Raw genomic sequence first — 23120 nt, 5'->3', positions numbered from 1 at the left:
AAATCCATATAAACTACATCAACTGCACTACCTTAATCCACCCTCTCTGTTACTTCATCAAAAACCTCTGTAAGGTTTGTTAGACATGATTTGCTTTTAACAAATCCATGTTGTCTGTCCTTTATTACCCCATATTTTTCTAAGTGAAAATTTACTTTGTCCCGGATTATAGTCTCTAAACGTTCCCCTACTACTGACGTTAGGCTGACTGGCCTGTAGTTCCCGGGTTTATCCTTCTGCTCCTTTTTGTACAGGGGAGTAACATTTGCAATCCTCCAGGCCCTTGGCACCACCCCGGTGTCCAAGGAGGATTGAAAGATTGTGGCCAGAGTCTTCCCTCAGTATCCTAGGATGCAACCCGTCCGGCAGGGTGACTTATCTACCTTGAGCACCGACAACCTTTTTAGTACCTCCTCTCGGTTTATTCTTATCTTATCCAATTTCTCTACTCTCTCCTCCGTTACTGTGGCATTGGCTGCATCCTCTTCTTTTGTGAAGACAGATGCAAAGTACTCATTCAGTACCTCAGCCGTGCCCTCTGCCTCCACAAGAGGATTTCCTCTTTGGTCTCTAATTGGACCCACCAAACCTTTCACTAACCTTTTATTCTTTATATGCTTATAAAATACCTTAGGGTTCCCTTTTATGTTACTCGCTAATCTTTTCTCATACAATCTCTTTCCCCCTCTTATTTCCTTTTTCAGTTCTCCTCTGTACTTTCTATATTCTACTTGATTATCTTCTGTATTTTGGACCTGACATTTATCATAAGCCTCCTTCTTCTGTTTTATTTTAATCCCAATTTCTTTATTCATCCAGGGAGGTTTGATGTGCTACCTTTCCCCTTTGTGGGAATGTATTTGTTCTGTCCCCAAAGTATCTCCTCCTTGAAGGCTTCCCAATGCTAGTTAGCTGTTTTACCTGCCAATCTTTCTTTCCAGCACACCTTGTCTAGGTCACTTTTTAACTCTCTGAAATTAGCCCTCTTCCAGTTGAGTATCTTCATCTTTGATTGCTCTTTGTCCCTTTCCATAAGTACTTTAAACCTCATGATGTTGTGATCGCTGTTGTCCAGATGCTCTCCTACTAAAACCTGCTCCACTTCATTCCCCAGAACTAAATCCAGCACTGCTTCCTTCCTCGTTGGGCTGGAAACATACTGATCCAGAAAGTTCTCCATGTTGGGTCGTGGTCCATGCTGGGATCCATGACATAGGGAAGAGTACAGGGACAGTATCAGAAGCTAGGGAAAAAGTTAAAGAGTAGAATCTCAAAGGTGGTGATTTCTGGATTACTCTCAGTGCTTTGTGCAAGTGAATATCAAAATAGCAGGATCAAACACATGAATGAACGTCCCAGCACCTTAGGACGTCCTCCTGATTTGAAAGGCGTTATACAAATGTAATCTTGTTGTTTTTGTTGTTGTTATCCTGCACACATTTCAGGAATCTTTCCCCCTCCTTGCCCTTTACACTGTTATTTTGCCAGTCTTTGTTAGGGTAATTGAAGTCCCCCATTATCACTAACCTATTGGTTTTGCATCTGCTTACAGATTTGCTCGTTTATCTCCTTCCCACTATCTGGTGGTCTATAGTATACACGTAACAGAGTAACAGCTCTTTTTCTGCTCCTTAACTCTAACCAAATCGATTCTCTTTTGGGGCCCTCGAGCACACCGTCCCTTTCCAGGGCTGTAACCGTGTTTTTAATCAATATTGACAAACCCCATCCTTTTTTTCCTTCCCTCTCCCTCCTGAATACATTGTAGCCAGGAATATTCAGCTCCCATTCCTGCCCTTGTTTGAGCCAGGTCTCCGTTATTGCCACTACATCATAACCCCATGTGGCAACTTGAGCCGCAGCTCACCAACCCAATTTGTTACACTCCACCCAATTACGCACACGCACTCCAAGACCAACTTAGTCTGTTCTGCATTTCTTCCCCTATCTAATCCCTCCATTTTCAGGATTTCTCCTTATTACATTGCTATTTGTCTCTCTGAGCCCTCTATGTAACTTGTTTGTCCTCTCTAATTTAACATCCTGATTCCCTTCCACCCTCGAAATTAGTTTAAACACTTCCCCACAGCACTAGTTAACCTCCCTGAGAGGACATTGGTCCCAGTTCTGTTCAGGTCCCACCTGCCCCAGAACCGGTCCCAATGATCCAGGAACCTGAAGCTCTCATTTCTGCACCATTTCTCAAGCCATGTATTCATGTGTTTGATCCTGCTGTTTTGATGCTCACTTGCACGAGGCACTGGGAGTAATCCAGAGGTCACCACCTTTGAAGTTCTACTCTTTAGCTTTTTCCCCAGCTTCCCCTGTACTCTTCCCTACATCATGGATCCCAACATGGACCACAACTTCTGGACGTTCCCCTTCCCCGTGTAGAATGTTTTGCGCCCGTTTCGTGATGTCTTCAACCCTGGCACCTTCTTCTTCATCTACATCTTCATCACGTCCTCCTGACGTGAAAGGCGCTTTATAAATGGAATCTTGTTGTTGTTGAGGAGGAGAAATGTATCTCTGACGGCTTGTTTCAGCTCTTCCGTGGTCTCATATCACTGTTTTGTAACAGGGGGTAACAGGACTTTGTGGACAACGTTGCTGATTTGGCTGCAGAACACACTGTTAGCACTAACCTGGTAAGTCATCTTGGCCAATCTTAATCTGGGGACATAACCCCCTCTCGGCGACCTCCACATTAGACCCTATGTGACATTTTAGAGAGATTTTTTGGGGGAAAAAAACCAAAAGTTAGTTCAGAGCGATTTTTGATTAAAAATTTCACAGATAAAGCAGAGAATTAAAAGAGAGAGAGAAACATCCTTTGTATCTATTGTATTATCAGTCATTCGGATGAGACGTTAAACCAAGGTCCCGTTAAAGATCCCGCGGCGCTATTCGAAAAGAGAAGGGAGTTTGCCCCAAATAAAATTGGTCACTCACTCCATGGCAGTTTGTGGGACACTGCTGTGTGCAATTTCGCCCATAATTATTTTTATTATTATTATTTGCTTTGGGCATTTATAAAGTTTAGGAATTTCCTGGTAAAACAGCCATGAAGTGAGCGTTCAAACTATTATTATTATTTTATTTTTCTTCAAGGGATTATTAACCCCGGAAAGCAATCCACCAATCGACGAACAACCAGGATGCTACTTACTGCTGGGTAAACAGAGGCGTGTGGAGTAAGGAGACTTGCCTGAGGTTTCGGAGAATATGGGGGAATAAAGCTGGAGGGTATATTCTTTTGCATGCAAAATTCTTTTTATCTGCTTACATAAACCCAGTCTAGGATTATCTCAGGAGGTCAGAAAAAAGACAAAAGCATCTTTCACAGACTGGGGCACCTGCCGACCCATGGCTTTAATGTGAGGTCCCGAGAGGTTAAGTAAGTCGAGGCACATTTGTTGCAAAGGTGGAAAGTGGTTATATCAACAGTGTCCCAGAGCTGTGTTACATTTCACACTAAGGTGCAGTGCAGCTGTGTTGAACTTTGCCCAACCACATCTACTGCTGCTTACCCTAAAACAAGTCTATTTTGTCCTCACCGTGAAACAAGTCTTCTGTGTCTGCTTGAGAAACTGGGAATTTTTAAAGTACTGTAATAATAAGACTTTGATTTTGATGTAACGCCCTATCACATCATCATGATAGAGCACCGTACCAAATCAAGGATTATAGGATAGAAGTGCCGCACAGGATTTTACTACAAAGTGCAACAACTGTGTAGTTGAAATGTGGAATTCTCTGCCACAAACTGTATTTAAATTATTATTTTAAATGGGAATTAGATCGATACTTGTAAAAGGGAAACTGAAAGGTGGGAATGAATTGAATTGGGTGGCCCATGTGGAGTTGAACACCCAGGATTTGATGGGCCAAATAGCCTGTATCTGTGCTGTAACATTTTATGATTCTGCACTTATTCCAACTGTAAAATATGTCTGCCCAAGAGGGGAATTATATAAGCATTTGAAGACTAAATATGTAAGAGTATGAGGAAAGAGCAGGGGAATGGGGATTAGAGTAGAGGGCTCCAGTGGGGGAACGAGAACCAGCACAGACACGATGGCCAAATGATTTCCTCCTGTGCTGTAATTTCAGATGAGAAGTTAAAATTAAGGTATCGTCTGCCTGTTCAGATAGAGTTTAAAGATCCCATGATACAATTCGAAAAGAGAAGGGAGTTTCTTCCAGTGTACTGGCCAACAAATCCCCCAAATAAAATTGGTCACTCACTCCATGGCTACTTTGTGGGACACTACTGTGCACAAATTGGCTGCCACCTTGGTCTATAAAAACAGTCACTGCACTTCACAGTAAATCCTGCCAAATGCGTGGAGATGTCCTCCCTGCGTGAACGGTATTATATCAAATGCAGTCATTATTATTATTATTATTATTATTATCATCATCTCTATGATTCTAATCTGCCGTGTTTCTCCCACAAAAAACGCACTATCCATCCATTTTACAGTGTATCCTATGAAGTGCTTTGAGATGTCTCGATGAGGTGATAAGGCGCTATATCAAATGCAAGGCTTATTATTAACAATAATATTTTTGCCCATAAAATATACAGTCACTCCACTTTGCATGTATATCCTGTGAAGCTTTGAGACATCTTGAGGAGGTGATAAGGCGCTATATTAAATGCAAATGTTACAATAATAATAATCCTTGGATTTTATATAGCGCCTTATCATGTCTTCGAGAGTCTCAAAGCGCTTCACGGGATATATTATAATGTGGAGTGACTGTATATTTTGTGGGCGAAACTTATCAAAATTATTATTATTAATAATTATTAATTATTAATATTATTATTATTATTATTATCGGAGTCCTGTAGCTCAGTGGTTAGAGCACTCGCTTTGCAAGTGAGAGACCTGAGTTCAATTCCAGGCAGGGCAAAACCTTGGGCAAGTTTCCTTACTCCACACACAGCCCTAATAATAATCCCTCCAAAACAAAAAAACAATAATAAATTGGTCATTTTCAATCTACGACTGTTTGTGGGACATTGCTGTGCGCAATTGGCTGCCGCGTTTGCCCACAAATATACAGTCAATTCACTTTACAGTGTGTTCTGTGAAGCGCTTTGGGACGTCCTCCCGACGTGAAAGGCGCTATACCAAATGCAAGGATTATTATTATTATTATTATTATTATTAACATCATCAGTGCAAAAGAGTAGTGCCCAGAGATCAGGACAGCAGAGTCCACGATTACAAACACATAGCCTAATGGAGAGAGATCAATCTGCAATGCTTGAACCTGCAAACACCAAGACCTGAAGATGGAAAACCCCATAAGAACGTGCAGCTTTATTTTGCTTTAAAAAAAAGAAATTACTTACCCCTGAAAAACTGCCCTGTGGTAGCTGCAAGGCTGGTTACCAGGGCACTGAGGTGAAACCAACACACCAGCACTTGCCATCTGAAATCAACACATCACAAAAGTCAGAAACGTAACCAAGAAAATCACCTTAACAATCTCAGCACAATTCAATTAATACAAAAAATAATCTTTGCATTCGCCTTGGTGAACCTTAACACATCTCCACAAGCCAATCAATATAATGATCCTTGCATTCGCGTTGGAGACATCACAGCGTGAGGAACACAGCTGAACATTCAGACTTTATATTAAAGGAAAGTTTTGTAACTTATTAAGACAGTTTGGGGGAAGTTTTATAACTCTTAGGAAAGTTTAATAACTTTTTAGCGAAGAGGTATAACTTTTAGGACTAAACCAAGCCAAACTCCTGAACAATGTAAAAGTTATGAAACATTTATTTATAAAAAAATGTTGTTTTGCTTAAATTAATTTTCTGAGATCTTAGCCCACCCCACTCCTTGATCTTTTCTTTGGAGGGCTTTCCCCCTCATTTCCCTGTATAACGTTACTCCCTTAGCTCCCAATTCCACCACAGTGTTATCAAGATCGAAACAGAATTAAAGAGAGGAGTGGAAATCCTACCGACTGAACAATGACCCATGAATTCCCATCTTCATGTTTTTCCTGTTTGGTGACTGATCACGGAGTCTGGAGTTACTGTATTATCTCACGTTTGTGCTGGCGATGAAGCGACTCACGGGGGTGCGTGAGAGAGGGTGAAATAGCTTTCAACGCGCCCTGACTTCTCTCTGTCTCCTCAACCCACGTCCCAAATACAGCAAGGAGTCAACTGAGAGTCCAAGCTCTTTCAAGGAACCTTCTGGTGTCTTGCTCGCACAGCTCAGAAAGGGCTGGGCTGCTTTTATTTACACGTCGAGAACCCTTGCTTGCTCGTCTAGGAGGGAGGGAGGGGGGGGGGGGGGGGGGAGGGAGGCATTGGCAGCTAACGATAGGGTTTCTTTTCACATTGAGGTAAATAAAGTGAGTGTGTGCGTGGAATTCTTTTGTGATTCCATTTCCAACCGAGGTCACGGAAGGTCGAGTGAAGAGTCGCAGCAGGACACACGGTGCATTGGAGAGAAAGGTCACTCTTTTATTTTTTGCTCAGCCACATGTGGAAGCCCATCACCGTTGCTTAAAGGGTCACCAAACCAAGCTGAGAATTCCCACCCACACAAGGAAATCCCAGGGAGAGATTGTTGGGATGGAATGCGCACCCTCTCCCCGGAGGGACGCATCCCGCTGACCTAATTCCAGAGAGTATTAGGCGCAGGTTGGCAAGAGCCAAGGCTTGAGGACTCCAGAGTGTGTGTTGGGGTAACTGCTGGAGTCTAACCGGCTGAAACCCATCACTAATAATTATGATCATTAACTAAATTAGGGAATGCTTAAGGAAGACAGCAACATTTTCGCACAGACACAGCACAGTGGCATAATAATAATAATAATAATAATATTCCTTGCATTTGATTAAAGCGCCTGCCTTATCGCGTGGCTAAGATGTCTCGAAAGTGCTTCACAGAATATTCTGTAAAGTGGATTGATTTTGTATTTTGGGGACAAAACACAGCAGCCAAGTGAGCACAGCGATGTCCCACCACCAGTTGTGAATTGAACGACCAAATTTTCTGGTCGCACAAAGTATAAACGCATAAAGTGCAATACACAATTTCGTGGCTTGTGCTTGGTAACACTATATGAATGCAAGTTGTTGTGTAATTGTTTCTTTAATGTGATATCTAAAGTGCCACATAGTGTAGCCATCGTATAATTACAAGCAAAAATTCAGTACATGCAACATTGAATGAAACATCAGCTAAACGCAGGTTTCCGTAGATCAGGGTACTGTGATCTCTTAAGTGCTGGTTTAACAAACAAATACAATATCATATGCCAGTTATAATCTATTGCTAGCTCTTAATACCTCGAAGCAACAGAAAAATACGCTGAAATTTGTAGCCCTTTACCCTCTCTGCCACTACACCAGGAAAATATACACAGTGCAAATTAGTCTGTCAGTAGAAAAACAACGTATGAAAATAAAAAACAGACATTTTGCCGTTATTATAAGATAATAATAGTAAAAATACAAAGCTTTTCCTACCTGTCAAGCCCTGTACAAAACATGATCTCAGAATTGATGATACCTTAAGTTTGGCAATTTTAACAATTTTTTAAGAATTTTACCGAATATTCTTAAACATTTTCTTAAAACAGCATATTTTTCCTTACAGACAGCGAAATGAAAACATCGGTCTCATAACGGCTCTCTGCGAACGTCTCTTGCGCTTTATTAATCCACCACTACGGAAGAGTTTGGGTTTCTCTAATTCTGTATGTTTTACCCTCTCCTTGCAGCGGGGGTCCCGTGATTGGCATTTTTTTTCACTGGCACAGACAGCCAGTAACCATTGCCAAGTGACTGTTAATCTCCGGTTTGCAATTTTCACTGGCATCCACTTGAGTGGACACATTACATGGTTGGTACATTTCTTTGTAGTCTCCCCCATGTTGAACAGCCAAACCAACTCCTATCAATAGTAATCAAAAACCCTACAACTGATATAGTGGCTTTCACTGCAGGAGGATGTTCAAAGTGCTTCACAGGATTTCCTGTAAAGTGTGGTGACTGCATTTTGTGGATATTGCGAGTTGCCCTTTTTTCTTTTATTTCCCAAACTCGACGAATGAATTTTTTTAAACAAATTTCCGATTCAATGCACTGAGACTCCTTTTCTCAAAGTGCCCATGAAGTAACCTGTGGTGAAAGGTCACCATTTATTTTGGCACATTTCTTAGTGACTGGACTCCACATGTGGCACCGCCGTGTCAGATTTTGTGAACCGAGAACTTTGAAAAGAGTTTTTTTTTCAGCTAAATATAGTGAAATAGCTATCTGGGGAATAGGGCTGATGCTGTCTATCAGTTAGCTCAGTAAAACAGGTTTAGCACTTGGGGATGAACATTTGGTCACGATTTTTCCAACTGTGTTCAACGACTATTGAATTTTTCCAAACCAGTGGAGGTGCTTTTAAAGCAGAATTCACAATTTTGGATTCCTCACATGACCAACCGAGAGAAAATAATCTCAAGGAAGTTTTTTTTCCCAATAATTATTATTACAGTATTAACAATAATATTAACAATAAGAATTTAATTATTACCCCGGTTAGCGATCTGCCAATCGACTAACAACGGGGTTCCTACTTACTGCGAGGTAAACCAGAGGCGTGTGGAGTAAGGAAACTTGCCTCAGGTTTCGTCCTGCCCGAGAATTTTGCACAGCCTTAAATTTTAAGATACTTTATGTCCTGGAAATTGCACATTGCGTTTATTAGCCTGCAATACTATGAATTTCTCCCCAATGATGCCTCATCATGCACATTCTTTCCTTAATGCTAACATGAATGTCCCGTTAAATCCATTCTATATACAGAGGCTTTTGAATCGAATATCTGATAGTCCTTTGAGTGAACAAAGAGGAATAAAAATGACAAGGTTGCGATGGTAAAGCACAAATTATTAACTCGTATGTCAATGGACAGGAACAGGGAATCAGGAGAACCCAGCTGTTGAAGATACTTTGCAGTAAAATCAGAGAGGGCTGATGTGGCAGATTTTAGTGGAGTCCTGTAGGGTAGTGATTAGAGCACTCACCTCGCAAGCAAAAGGACCCATGTTCAATTCCCGGGCAGGGCAATCGCTAACCTAGGCAATTGGCTCCCGCATTTCGCCCACAAAATACACAGGCAATCCACTTAACAGTATATCCTGCGAAGCGCTTTGAGACGTCTCAACGATGTGATAATGGCGCTATATTGAATGCAAGGATTATTATTATTATTTTATTCATATTAATACTATTATTTAGCAGTTCACCTACAAAGCACACAGTCACTACCTTTTACAGTAATAGGCACAATATAAAATGCAAGGATTATTATCATATTTTATTCACATTATTTAGTGTTATTACTTGCTTGTTCTACAAAATACATAGTTGCTACACTTTATATCCTGTGAAGTACTTTGAAACAATCTTATTATGTGATAGGCATTATATCAAAAGTAAAGATTATTAATATTTTATTATTATTTGGTACTATTATTTAGTAGCATTTTAGTAGTATTATTTGCAGTTTTCTGCTTGGGATTCAAATTTTGTTTGGTTAATTGATAATTGAAGTACAGTAATTTGCATCATGTGGTCAGACACAAGCCAGAGGTATGTTTGCTGCCCTCTTGTGCTAACAGAAATAAACAAAAGTTTATTTGGTTTGAAGGTTATGCTGTATCCTTTGAAGGTCATTTTTCCAATGACCCTTCTTGATCTGTTGATTCATTGCACCATTTTATGGCCAAGAAAGTGGACGACAGTTTGTTCCCATACCTCCTTACAATCTTATATCTTAGCTATACCAAATGCAAGAATAATAATTCTCCTATAACAACAATAATAGCTCCTATAACAACAAGAAAAACAACGACAAAATTACATTTATGTTGAGAACCGCCCATTCACAGGGAATTGCTGATAAGTGTAATAACTGTAAGAGTATCTGTGAGCAAATGCAACAGTCAATTTGTGTATTGCAATGTTCCACAAACAAGTTTGAATGACCAATTTGATCTGTATCACACACACCACCTGCTAGTCCTCTGGCACGATGTATCACACCACTTGTTCGAATTCCGACACTCTGTATAATGTTGCCTCTCAGACCCAACGAGATAAAGACAGACCAGCAGACGCGCGGAACTTTTTTTTTACAGCGTCTTATCGAGTTGAAACATATCCAAACACTTCACTCGTTAGTAGTTTGCAGAGAAAATACACAGTCACTTTACTTTACAGTAAATCCTGTGGAGTACTTTGATACATCCTTCCAGTGTGAAAGGCACTATAACAAATGCAAGGACTATTTATTATTATTATTTATTATTATGATTATTATTATTATTATTGCTGTCCAGTGTAAGCAAATGGGAAAGTCTTTTGCACCAACAAAGTTCCACAAAATGGTTTGATGTTGTCCAGAGTCATAGAAAATGAGGTTCCCAAACTTTTGTCAAGCAGGTTTTCAACGAGCAGAAACTGGAGCAAGGTTTGTGGAGACCTATTTAGTAATGTCCAGCTGAAGCTGTCAGTAAGCCTTTCCATGGGAAACTATTTATTTTCCTGTGAAACACAAAGATTGGGGTTACCTCAAATGACAATACTTGAAGCTGAGCAGCAGAAACAATTAATCAAACAATCGAAGCACAAAGAACCCGGTTGATACAGCTCTTTACAGCCAAGACAAGGTTTCCAGCAAACAGACTATAGCCTGTGGCTCGTGTAGGAAGGGAATATCTCCGAATGCCAAGGTTCAATTGCCCAGTCATTCAGAGCTGTTCAAACTTCTCTTCTGAATGGAAAACAATAACTTTCCTGGGCTTTTGTTGACTTTTTTTTAAAAAAACCTTGCAGTTGATAGAGCGCCTTATCATGTCAGAAGGACGTCACCAAGTGCTTCACAGAATTTACTGTTAAAGTGGATTGATTATGTATTTTGTGGGCGAAACACAGCAGCACACAGCAATGTCCCACGGAGAGCCATGAAACAAATGATCAATTTTAATTGGGGGATTGTTGGCCAGGACACCGGGAGAAAGTCCTTTCGCTTTTCGAATAGTGCCATGGGATCTTTAACATCCAACTGAACAGGCAGACTGGACCTCAGTTTAACGTCTCAGCTAAATGACGGCACCTCCAACAATGCAGCACTCCCCCAGCACTGCATTGGAGTGTCATCCTACACCTTGTGAGTTTAAGTCCTGACATGGGATTTGAACCCACAATCTTCTGGACTCAGAGGTGAGAGTGCTACCACTGAACCAGCCGGATACTCTAGCCACGAAAGGGATCTTATAGAGATTTATGAAATTCTAGATGGGTTTTTGTTTCGATCAGCCGGGTGTCGCAAGCGAGAGACCTGGGTTCGGTTCCCGGCAGAGCGAAACCTTGGGCAAGTTTCCTTACTCCACACGCCTGATAATAAACCTTCAAGACAAAAAAGAATAATAAATTGGTCACTTCAATCCATGAATGTTTGTGGGACACCGCTGTGCGCAATTGGCTGCTGTGTTTCACCCACAAATATACAGTCGATTCACTTAACAGTATATTCTGTGAAGCGCTTTGAGACGTCTAGAAGACGTGGAAAGGGCTATACCAAATACAAGGATTATTATTATTTTATTATTATAAATCCAATAGGGCTTTAGTGGGGTTAACAGGAGATAAATAATAATAATGCTAACATTTGATATAGCACATTATCATATCGTTGAGATGTTTCAAAATGCTTCACAGGATATAATAATAATAATAATTCTTGCAATTTGATGCAGCACACGTCTGTGAGACATTTCAAAGCGCTTCACAGAATTGACTGCATATTTTGTCGGTGAAATGCGGCAGCCAATTGCGAACAGCAGTGTCCCTCAAACACTCGTGGATATACTGTATTGTAAAGTGGATTGACTGGGAAGAATCCTTGCCCCTCCAAGTCTCATCAAGCTGGCTGATCAGGCTTCAGCAATGCCCTGAAGTATTGTGGACCCACCTGCTCAGGCAACAGACTACTGCAACCACCGCAAAGGCTTGACACGATTCCGACATTCGGTTGCCAAGAAGCCAGCTCAGCACCAAGGAGCTGACCCACTCACTTCCCTCCATCCCTTCCCCCCAGAAGAAGGTATAACATTCATTTCAAGTCCACGCTAATTCTACATCGAGCAGCGTCAGCAATTCTCCCAGGTGTTCTGCTACTCTGCCAATTCCAGGCTGACTTCACCAGACTGACTGTAATCTGCAGCCCAAGCTTTCTGTAAGCAATAAATATGCTACGACAGCAAAAAAAAAACAATTCACTGCAAAATTCCAGAGGAAGTCTACCTCTATGGTGATACCAGTGGCGGCCAGTCGTCACAGACAAATGAGTTAGCACTTCCCCCTCTGCAATAACTTTCTGTTTCCATTGGTTTTCGTGATGGAATCCCGACCACATTCATTGCAATAGCCAGTATCCAGTTATGCTAAGTTACTAGGTATGCAATTTACTCGGACAGAGTGGCTATATCGCCTCTTGTATTTATCGAATCTTGGATGCTTGGCTGAGAGTGAGGTCTCAGTTTCTCTCAGCTCGATCCCCAACAATAACAACAGCAACTTGCATTAATAACTAATAATAATCTTTGCGTTTGATATACAGCCACCGCCTCTCCTGCCTGATATGGAGGCCACTGCCTCTCATCTCAGGTCGCCGAGACCCTTATCAACACATTCATCCCGTCCCGGCTTGACTACACCACATGCCTGCTCACTGGACTTCCTAACCCTTCCCTCCACAAGCTGCAGATCATCCAGAACTCTGCAGCTCGTGTCCTCTCCTACACCAGGCTCCGTGAACCAATCACCCCCATCTTCACCCAGCTCCACTGGCTCTCTATCCTCTGTGACCTTCTAACCCGTATCAGCCCGTCCACTCCGTTCCCGCGCCCCCCCATTGGCGTTCGGGCATTCTGCATCTCTACCCCACAATCCCTCCGCCTCATCCCTCTTGCCTCCTTCAACAACAACAACAAATTACATTTGTACAGCGCCTTTCACATCTGGAGGACGTCTCAAAGCGCTGGACAGTCAGGGATCAGCACACCAGTTGTTGCTTGGATTCGGGGTGAGGGCGGGGAGGGAAGTGTCCTTCACGCGGACAGCATCACTGAACAATTTGTGGCACAGAGAGCAGGTCAGCTGCGTGAAACGTTTTGAGATATCCTTCCAGGGTAAAAAGCATTACACAAATGCAGTTTGTCATTGTTGCTGTAAAATCTAGACACACAAGGAATTTCTCCACAATTTAGTCACTTAATCCACGGCTGTTTGGAGGACACGGCTGTTCGCAATTGGGCTGTTGCGTTTTGCCCACAAAACGTAATCAATTCATTTGATAGTATAATCTGTGAAGCGCTTTGAGGCGTATCGATGATGTAAGGCGCTACACCAAATGCAAGGATTATTATCATTAAAATCCTTTACTATTATTATATTTCTCCTTTACTGAAGATAAGAGTCGCTGCTGTAACTTCAGCACAAAGCACTGAAAGGTTTCACTTGGCTTTCAGCCAGGACTCAGCGTGAGCGCTCTAAAGGTCGATGATCAGAAGCCGTTCGGATTCATGAGCTCTTCGAAGCTCCTACGCCTCGCAGCGGTCTTCCACCGAGAACATCTCTGCGAAGCTTGACTCGACCCGAAAGCCTCGCGTGCCGAGGAGACGACAGAGGGAAGTAGGTCAGTACGTCCTGTTCACGAGGCGTCGTCTTCGGTGAGAGTTGCGCTCTCCGGGGCTGTGCCGGCGCCGACCTGAAGGCCTTCAGCTCTCCGCCCGAGTCTCACTTGTGAAGCGAAACCGCCCGCGTGCTGACGTCCAACGTGACGCGGAGTGCTGCAGCCCCGACAGGACGCCCCGGGACCCATCCCCGGAGCCCCGCCCGCCCGCTCGCCCGCGCAGAGCGGCAATAACAAGCGGCGAGAATCCTCGCATCCGACCCCCGGCGGTGGATTGGGCGGCGGTGAGGCGAAGGGGTGACCGGGCGCGGTTTTGCGGGCGGGTGGCGGCCGGTGCCCCACAAACGGGAATTATTGTCCTCCCCCTCCCTCCCCCTCCCCACCACCCGCCCCACCCCGAGCCGTGTCCGGGCCCGGACCCCGATCGGCTAACGACCCCGTTCCGACCGACTGCTGAACAGGGAGTGCGCGGAGCAAAGAACCCCCCACACCCCACCCGGGAATTAACCCCCGGGGGCCTCGCCCTCGAAAGGCGACTGACCGCCAACTGCTCAGCTTCCGGTACTCAATGCCTCCCCTCCCCCCCCTCCCCCTGGACACATTCCCTCCTCTGCTCACCCCCCCCTCAACCGCAATGGACATGCGCAGTGAGTGAGTGAGTGAGTGGTGAGTGAGGGCTGACAGCCAGACGCGCGCAGGCGCAGTGAGTGAGTGAGGGCAACCAGGCGCAGGCGCAGTGAGTGAGTGAGGGCAAGGGGGCCGCCAGCCCCGCGCGCAGGCGCAGTGAGTGAGTGAGGGCACCCAGGCGCAGGCGCAGTGAGTGAGTGAGGGCGGCCAGGCGCAGGCGCAGTGAGTGAGTGAGGGCGGCCAGGCGCAGGCGCAGTGAGTGAGTGAGGGCGGCCAGGCGCAGGCGCAGGGAGTGACTCCCGCTCAGTCCCTGACTGGAGTCGGAGAGAGGGAGAGAGAGAGAGGGAAGCGGCCGCCGCCGTGTTGGACACTTGGCTGCAATCAGGCGGCGGGGACACGGCGAGGCCCGGCCCGGCCCGGGGGCAGCACAGCCCCTTCCCGAACACATGTGGAGGCCCGAGCGGCTGTAGAGGGAGAGGCCGAGGCTGTCACTGGTGAAGGAGGTTCATCATCAGCAGCAGCTGCTGCCGCTGGTGAGTGAGTGACGGTCACTTTGGTTATAACAGCGACAGCGGCTACAGAGCCCTCATCGCCATCACCACATCACCATCACCAGCCTCAGCCCCCCCATCCCCCCCAGCCCCTCAGCCCCCCCAACCCCCCATCCCCACCCCAGCCCCTCAGCCCCCCCAAACCCCTCAGCCCCCACCCCAGCCCCTCACCCCCCCAACCCCTCAGCCCCCACCCCCAGCCCCTCAGCCCCCCCCAACCCCTCAGCCCCCACCCCAGCCCCTCAGCCCCCCCAACCCCTCAGCCCCCACCCCAGCCCCTCAGCCCCCCCCCAGCCCCCACCCAGCCCTCAGCCCCCCCCAACCCCTCAGCCCCCACCCCAGCCCCTCAGCCCCCCCCAACCCTCAGCCCCACCCCAGCCCCTCAGCCCCCCCAACCCCTCAGCCCCCACCCCAGCCCCTCAGCCCCCCCCAACCCCTCAGCCCTCAGCCCCCCCCAACCCCTCAGCCCCCCCAACCCCTCAGCCCCCCCAACCCCTCAGCCCCCCAACCCCTCAGCCCTCAGCCCCCCCAACCCTCAGCCCCCCCAACCCTCAGCCCCCAACCCCTCAGCCCCCCCCAACCCCTCAGCCCCCCCAACCCCTCAGCCCCCCCAACCCCTCAGCCCCCCCCAACCCTCAGCCCCCCAACCCCTCAGCCCCCCCCAACCCCTCAGCCCCCCCAACCCCTCAGCCCCCCCAACCCCTCAGCCCCCCCCCCAGCCCTCAGCCCCAACCCCAGCCCCAACCCCTCAGCCCCCCCCCAGCCCCTCAGCCCCAACCCCAGCCCCAACCCCTCAGCCCCCCCCCAACCCCTCAGCCCCCCCCAACCCCTCAGCCCCCCATCCCCCCAACCCCTCAGCCCCCCAACCCCAGCCCCCCATCCCCAACACCAGCCCTAACCCCCTAACACCAGCCCCAACCTCAGCCCCCCATCCCCCCAACACCAGCCCCCCAACCTCAGCCCCCATCCCCCAACACCAGCCCCCCAACCTCAGCCCCCATCCCCCCCAACACCAGCCCCCCAACCTCAGCCCCCCATCCCCCCCAACACCAGCCCCCAACCTCAGCCCCCCATCCCCCCAACACCAGCCCCCCAACCTCAGCCCCCATCCCCCCCCAACACCAGCCCCCAACCTCAGCCCCCCATCCCCCCCAACACCAGCCCCCAACCTCAGCCCCCCATCCCCCCAACACCAGCCCCCCAACCTCAGCCCCCCATCCCCCCAACACCAGCCCCCCAACCTCAGCCCCCCATCCCCCCAACACCAGCCCTAACCCCCCAACACCAGCCCCCCAACCTCAGCCCCCCATCCCCCCAACACCAGCCCCCCCCCCCAACACCAGCCCCAACCTCAGCCCCCCATCCCCCCCAACACCAGCCCCCCAACCTCAGCCCCCCATCCCCCAACACCAGCCCCCAACCTCAGCCCCCCATCCCCCCAACACCAGCCCCCAACCTCAGCCCCCCATCCCCCCAACACCAGCCCCAACCTCAGCCCCCCATCCCCCCAACACCAGCCCCCCAACCTCAGCCCCCCATCCCCCCAACACCAGCCCCCCAACCTCAGCCCCCCATCCCCCCAACACCAGCCCCCCAACCTCAGCCCCCCATCCCCCCAACACCAGCCCTAACCCCCCAACACCAGCCCCAACACCAGCCTCAACCCCCCATTCCCCCAACACCAGCCCCTCAGCCTCAACCCCAGCCCCCCAGGCTCAGGCTCAACTCCAGCCCCAACCCCAACCCCCCATCCCCAACCCCAACCCCCATCCCCTCCAACCCCAGCCCCCTAACCCCAGGCCCCCAGTCCCAACACCAGCCTCAGCCCCTACCCCACAACACCAGCTCCAGCCCCAACACCAGCCCCAGCCTGGGTTACACAGCTTCCCCCCAACACTCTCTCCCTCTCTCTATTTTTCCCTCTCCTCTCCCTCTATTTCTCTCTCCCCTCTCTCTCTCCCTCTATTTCTCTCTCCACTCGTTCCCTCTTCTCTCCCTATTTCCCTCTCTCTCTCTATTTCTCTCTCCAAACCCTTTCCCTCTCTCCCTTACCTCTCTATTTCTCCCTCTCTCTCTCTCTTTCTCTGCCTTTCCTCTCTGCCTTTCCGCTCTGTCTCTCTCGCTCCTTATTTCTCTCCATCTCCCTTTCCTGTCTCCCTCTTTCTCTGCCTTTCCACTCTTTCCTTGCTGTCTCTTTACAATGTACTTTACAATATATTCTTTGAAGTGCTTTGAGATGTCTATATTTCAGTGTCAAATGCAAGAATTATTGTCATTCATTCCTAGTAATCTTTGCATTGATCCCCAACTGCAAACAAAATTAGACAGTCACTACATCATAACACTTTTCAGTAAAATTCTGTGAAGTGAATTGTTATTATTGTTTGGTGTGGTGCCTTTCACGTCCTCCCTTGAGAATTTACTGTAAAATGTCTGTTTTTGTAGATGAATGAAGCAGCCAATGTGAACACAGCGGTGTTATGTGAACGACTAATTTTTATATGGGGTTTATTGGCAATGACAGCAGGAAAAACATTTTCTCTTGTTGAATAGTATTGTTGCATCTTTCATTCACATCGCTTGAACATGTAGATGGCACCTCTGTTTATTGCTTCAACAACAACACAATTACATTTATAGAGCGCCTTTCACGTGGGGAGGACGTCCCAAAGCGCTGAACAGTCAGGTGTCGGGGCCCGAGCATGGGGGAGGGGTGGTGTAGGGATGAGGGAAGGCAGAGAGGTGGGAGGGAGACCAATGGCACGGTCGAAGAGAAAGGTCTTGAGAACGACCTTGAAGCGAGGACGCGAGGCGAAGGGACTGTGGGATGGAGTTCCAGAGTGTGGGGGCAGAGCGGCTGAAAGCGCGGCCACCGATGGTAGGGCGGGTCAGGCAGGAGACGTGGAGATGGTACCTCTGACAATGCTGTAATCCTCCCATCACTGGACTGAAATGAGTTCAAAGTCCCGACATGAGGCTTGAAGCTCCAACCTGTGAGCTCGACCTTCTGTTATAGCACCTTTGAAATCGGGAGTACGTCCTACTGACAAAGGAATTTAGCTGTAAAATGTAGTGATCTCTTTTGATCAGAGTGCTCTGTAACTTACAAATGTCTTAGTGTACTTTTCAGGTAAATTGCTTGACAAGTGTGGTGAAAGTATATTTGCAGGTGAATGATGCAGCTAGTTGTGTGCACAACTAGGTAAAATCCTACAAACGGCCATGAAGTGAATTTATCTGGACGCTAGGAGGAAGGATCTTTTTTCAAAGAGTCTCACAGGATGTTCATCATCCACTTGAATAGGCAAGACCCCCGGTTTTAAACCCGCAATCATTTATTGTCGAGGTGCAAGTGCTACCATCTGAGCCCAGCTGAGACTAGCCAAGATGCAAGCGGGGAGGATTTCACCCTGTGGGAGTGTGGGAGAATATCTATTGGGTTTTGTGTAAACCTAATGGACCTGTACTGTTTTTGCCACTGCTCTCCGACCGTGCTTTCGATCACCCTGCTTCCCCCCACCCTGCCCTCCCCAATGCCGACCCCCAGCTCGGGATTGAAACACCGATTGGGAGGAGGAGGTAAGGGGACCGGCAGCAAGCACAAGTTAGCTAAGAAGCGGGGCCGAACAGAGAAGTGAGGAAGAAGATCAGGGAGATTAGAGTGAGTGCTTGGATGTGAAGGGATTTATCAGTGAGGGTGAGGACCTTGAAATTGATCTGCTGGGAAACAGGTGGAATATTGGTTTGTCTCAGGTCGGCAAATCTAGTCACAGTGCAGCCTTCGTTTGGTACTCAACTGGAGTGTCAGCCTAGTTTGTGGTTAATATCTGATGTGGGTTTTTGCTATTTTAGTTTAGAACAAATGTAGTTATTCCACGCACCTCTGTTTACCTAGCAGTAGGTTGGAACCCAGTTGTTAGTCGATTGGTGGATCTGGGGGTAATAATCCCTTCCAAAAAATAAATAATTAACATAATGATAATAATTTGGTCACTCAATCCACGAGTGTTTGTGGGACATTGCTGTGCGCAATTGGCTGGGGCGTTTCGCCCACAAAATATGCAAGTCAATTCACTTTTTTGTATTTTCTGTGACGTGCTTTGAGATGTCTGAATGACGTGATAAGACCCTGTATCAAATGCAAGTATTATTATTACAGCATTTAGTTTTCAATTGCATCGTGCTTGCAGAAACACATCATTTTATAAAAACAAGTATGGATGGCTTATGTTTTAAATTAACTTAATTCCAAATGATGTGTTAGAGCCATTTTGCATTCCAATAATTTAGATAGCTTTAGTGATCAAACAGGTGCCTTCCCACCCACCTGTGTTAAATATTCCCACAAATCCTGGTGTTTATCATACGGTAGAAAATGTTAAGAAAATAAGAATCGAGGACAGCTTTGCTAAAGTCAGCATTTCACACTGTTATCTTTCAACTCGAGATCAAAAGCTTGTTTTCAAGCTGTCAAATGGCTTGCAAAATAATGGTAATTGAATCTCAGTGATGGATTTGAAGTGATGCAGTGGATTGTAAGATAGCAACTTGATAGATTCAACTCGTGGCCTAGTCCTTTGAAGTACTTGTCCACAATTGTAATGTAATATGGTTTTTCATGTCAGTCGCCCTTTAATTCTCATTCCCCTCCCTCAGTAAGAACATTTCTAATAATAATAATATCATAATGACAATCCTTGCATTTGATTTAGGGCCTTAGCATTTCTTCGAGACGTCTCAAAACACTTCACAGAATATACCGTAAAGTGAATTGACTGTATTTTGTGGGTGAAATGCGGCATTGAATTGCTCGCAGCAGTGCCCCACAAACAGTCGTGGATTGAGTAATCGATTTATTATTATCATTTTTCAAAAATAATTATTATTCCCGGAAAAGTAATCCACCAATCGACTAACAACCGGGTTCCTACTTACTGTTAGGTAAACAGAGGCGTGTGGAGTAAGGAAACTTGCCCAACATTTTGCTCTGCCGGGAATCAAATCCATGTCTCTCACTTGCGAGGCGAGTGCTCTAACCACTGAGCTACAGGACTCTAATGTATGAACCTGAGATAAAGATGGAATTGAATTTCAAGTTGGCCATATCATACAATTAAGTAACTATTCACGGGGCGTCGGGAAGGGAGAGAATGGATGAGTGGAACTGACAAAATTCTGTGCGTCAGTGAACCAATATAGAGGGCAGGTATGTTCTTCATGGGTTTTTTGGAAATTCCTGCTCAGGGCGAAACCTTGGGCAAGTTTCTTTACTCCACCCGCCTCTGTTTACCTGGCAGTCAGCAGAAATCCGGTTGTTAGTCGATTGGTGGATCGCTTTTCAGAAGATAATAACCCCTTTAAAAAAAAATAATAATTTGGTCACTCAACAATCCGTGACCGTTTGTGGGGCACTGCTGTGCGCAATTGGCTGCTGCGTTTTGCCCACAAAACATATCGTCCCTTTGCTTGGCAAAGCGCTTTGAGAATTCTCGAATATCAAATGCGAGGATTATTATTATTATTATGGTTTTACATTGAGAAAAATGTGCTTTGCTGTTTCTTTCCCAACGATCACATTTCCCTTCTTTCAAAATGCTTTTAAAAATCCTCTCTCTTTGCCTATGACTTTTTGTCCCAACGCTCTTAGACCACTTGTCACTGATGGATGATTTCCATTGTCTTTGTGAAGCACTTTGAGACATTCCCCAATGTGAAGTACTTTGTTGTTTTGAATAGATGGATTTTTAATACTTTTTTAAGCCCTTTACACGTCCTTGTGTGTGTATCTGTTGTACATTTTGTTCTCTTAGTATTTGAGGGAACAGAGATACTGGAAATTCGCATCGCTTCCTCCCTTTCCTCCTTCAAGGCCGGTCTCAAGACCTTTCTCTTCGACCGTGCCTTCAGCTCCCCTCTCGACTCTCTACCCCCTCCTCGCTCCCTCCTTCCCTCCCCTCACCCTTTCCCACTGCTCGGGTCCTGACCCAACTGTGCAGCGCCTTGGGACGTCCTCCCGACGTGAAAGGCGCTCTATAAAAGGAATCTTGTTGTTGTTGTTGTGGAGGGTTCGCTTCCTGCTTACCTAATTCTGGAAAGTGTTAGGCGCAGGTTGGCAAGAGCCAAGGCTTGGGGACGCCAGAGTGAGTGTTGGGGTAACTGCTGGAGTCAGTTATGAAAGTACTGCTACAAGGTTCTTTTGAAGAGTCAGTACAGTTTACAGTAAAAATTCTGTGAAGCGCATTAGATTTTTGACAGTGTGATAAGACAATATACCAAATGCAAGGATAATTATTACAAAAGAAGTAGTTGGGCTCTCCTACTTTTGTGGCAATTCACTTATGCATTTCTCTTTTGTGCCTATTCTCCTTCCCCCTTATTTGAGTTTTAAGGAAAAGATGGTCCCTAATCTCTTCCCTCCCCCCCCTCCCACCTCCAACACATACTTGCTACATGAATGTACTATATATATGTGTATTCCTTTACTTTGGGTAAAGTTTTCTCCATTTTCCTCACTTTCAACCCATCTCCGCTTTCTTCCGATGGTAATTTTCACTTGATGATTGGAAATAAATATCTCTCCTTATTCACGTACCCAAGAGCTCTGGGTCGCTACCCCAGGTGAAGGACGCTATATAAATGCAAGATGTTGTTGTTGTACTCGTTGCTGCACTGGACTGGCTCTGGCCTCCCGCTTGTCTCGTGTGCCCTCCACTCCACAATCGGTGGCTGTGCTTTCAGCCACTACGCTACGAAACTCTGGAACGATATCCTGCATGAAGGGCACTATATAAATGCAAGTTGTTGTTGTTGGAACCCAAAAGGAACAGAGAGCTCAACATCAACAATGTCTCAGTCAACTAAAACCGGTAAATCCGTCAGTGCCCGGTTGGTGAATGTACTTCTGAATAATACAGTTTCAGAATGATGCTTAGAAACATCCCCAGAGCGACTGTGCCAACCAAGCACATTATTTAATTTGCGTAACATGAATGGAGCAATGGGTTTTGTTAGCGAATTTATCTGAAACCTTCATTTAAATTCTTTAGGGAGGGGAGGAGGAAGGAGAATGGAAATACTGTACTTATTTTCCAAAGGCGGCTTTGCACTCTTAATCCACTCAAAATACCAAGAGGGATATAACCGGGATGACGTGGATCAAAAGCTTCCAAGTTTCCAGTGTTGCTTCTCCTGTGCAATATTAAATATAATAATGATCCTTGCATTTGATACAGCGCCTTATCACGTTTTCGAGACGTATCAAAAAGCTTCACAGAATATACTGCAAAGTGAATTGACTGTGTATTTTGTGGACGAAACGTGGCAGCCAATTGCGCACAGCAATGTCCCACAACAATCATGGATTGAGAGTCCAAATTATTATTATTAGTTTTTTAAGGGGCTATTACCCCCTGAAAGCGTTCTGCCAATCAACTAACAACCGGGTTCCTACTTACTGCTGGTAAACAGAGGCGTGTGGGCTAAGGAAACTTGCCCAACTTTTCACCCTGACTGGGAATCAAGCCCAGGTCCTCTCGCTTGCGAGTCGAGTGCCTCAACCACTAAGCTACAAAACTCTATCTCCCCCACCCCCTCCGAAAAAAACGTGGCAAAAAATTAATTGTTCATTATGTTAAAAAAAAACTTCAATTACAATTAATCCTAGTTTTAAAAAGTAAATTCAATATAACGGCTAACATTTAAAATTCGCGAGCTTTTTGGAAAAATCATATCTGAAAATATCCATTTGATAGTACACTCAACCTATTTGTGTTATTGCTTATAATAATAATCCTTGCATTTGATGTAGCGCCTCATCATAATGGAGTCCTGTGGAGTCCTGTAGCTCAGTGGTTAGAGCACTCGCTTTGCGAGCGAGAGACCTGAGTTCAATTCCAGGCAGAGGGCGAAACCTTGGGCAAGTTTCCTTACTCCACACAGAGCCTAATAATAATCCCTCCAAAACAAAACAATAATAAATTGGTCATTTTCAATCTACGACTGTTTGTGGGAAATTGCTGTGCGCAATTGGCTGCCGCGTTCGCCCACAAATATACAGTCAATTCACTTTACAGTATGTTCTGTGAAGCGCTTTGGGACGTCCTCCCGACGTGAAAAGCGTTATATCAAATGCAAGGATTATTATTATTATTATTATCATGTTGTTAAGATGTCTCAAAGCGCTTTACAGAATCTACTGTAAAGT

The 23120-nt window shown here is 46.0% G+C and overlaps 2 protein-coding genes across 3 annotated transcripts in view; one reads left to right on the top strand and one right to left on the bottom strand.

Moving 5' to 3' along the window:
* col9a1b (collagen, type IX, alpha 1b) overlaps nt 1-6216 on the bottom strand; it is a 61921-nt gene extending 55705 nt beyond the window's left edge. The window contains exons 1-3 of the mRNA XM_007904201.2: nt 5992-6216; nt 5369-5448; nt 2646-2714 (exon numbers count right to left, since the gene is read on the bottom strand). Of these exons, the coding sequence (XP_007902392.1) occupies nt 2646-2714; nt 5369-5448; nt 5992-6026 (184 nt within the window). The 5' untranslated portion in view covers nt 6027-6216. The remainder of the gene's footprint in view (nt 1-2645; nt 2715-5368; nt 5449-5991) is intronic.
* An 8587-nt stretch (nt 6217-14803) lies between these two features.
* Nucleotides 14804-23120, top strand: part of fam135a (family with sequence similarity 135 member A) — an 82329-nt gene continuing 74012 nt past the window's right edge. For both annotated transcript variants that reach the window (XM_007904200.2, XM_007904199.2), the window contains exon 1: nt 14804-14899. The gene's annotated coding sequence lies outside the window, so the exon portion shown is untranslated. The remainder of the gene's footprint in view (nt 14900-23120) is intronic.

This window comes from Callorhinchus milii, unplaced genomic scaffold (genome assembly GCF_018977255.1).
Source record: "Callorhinchus milii isolate IMCB2004 unplaced genomic scaffold, IMCB_Cmil_1.0 Scaffold3, whole genome shotgun sequence".
Lineage (NCBI taxonomy): Eukaryota > Metazoa > Chordata > Chondrichthyes > Chimaeriformes > Callorhinchidae > Callorhinchus > Callorhinchus milii.
The sequence above is the reverse complement of the archived record's forward strand: the minus strand, read 5'-3'. Positions and strand labels throughout refer to the sequence as shown.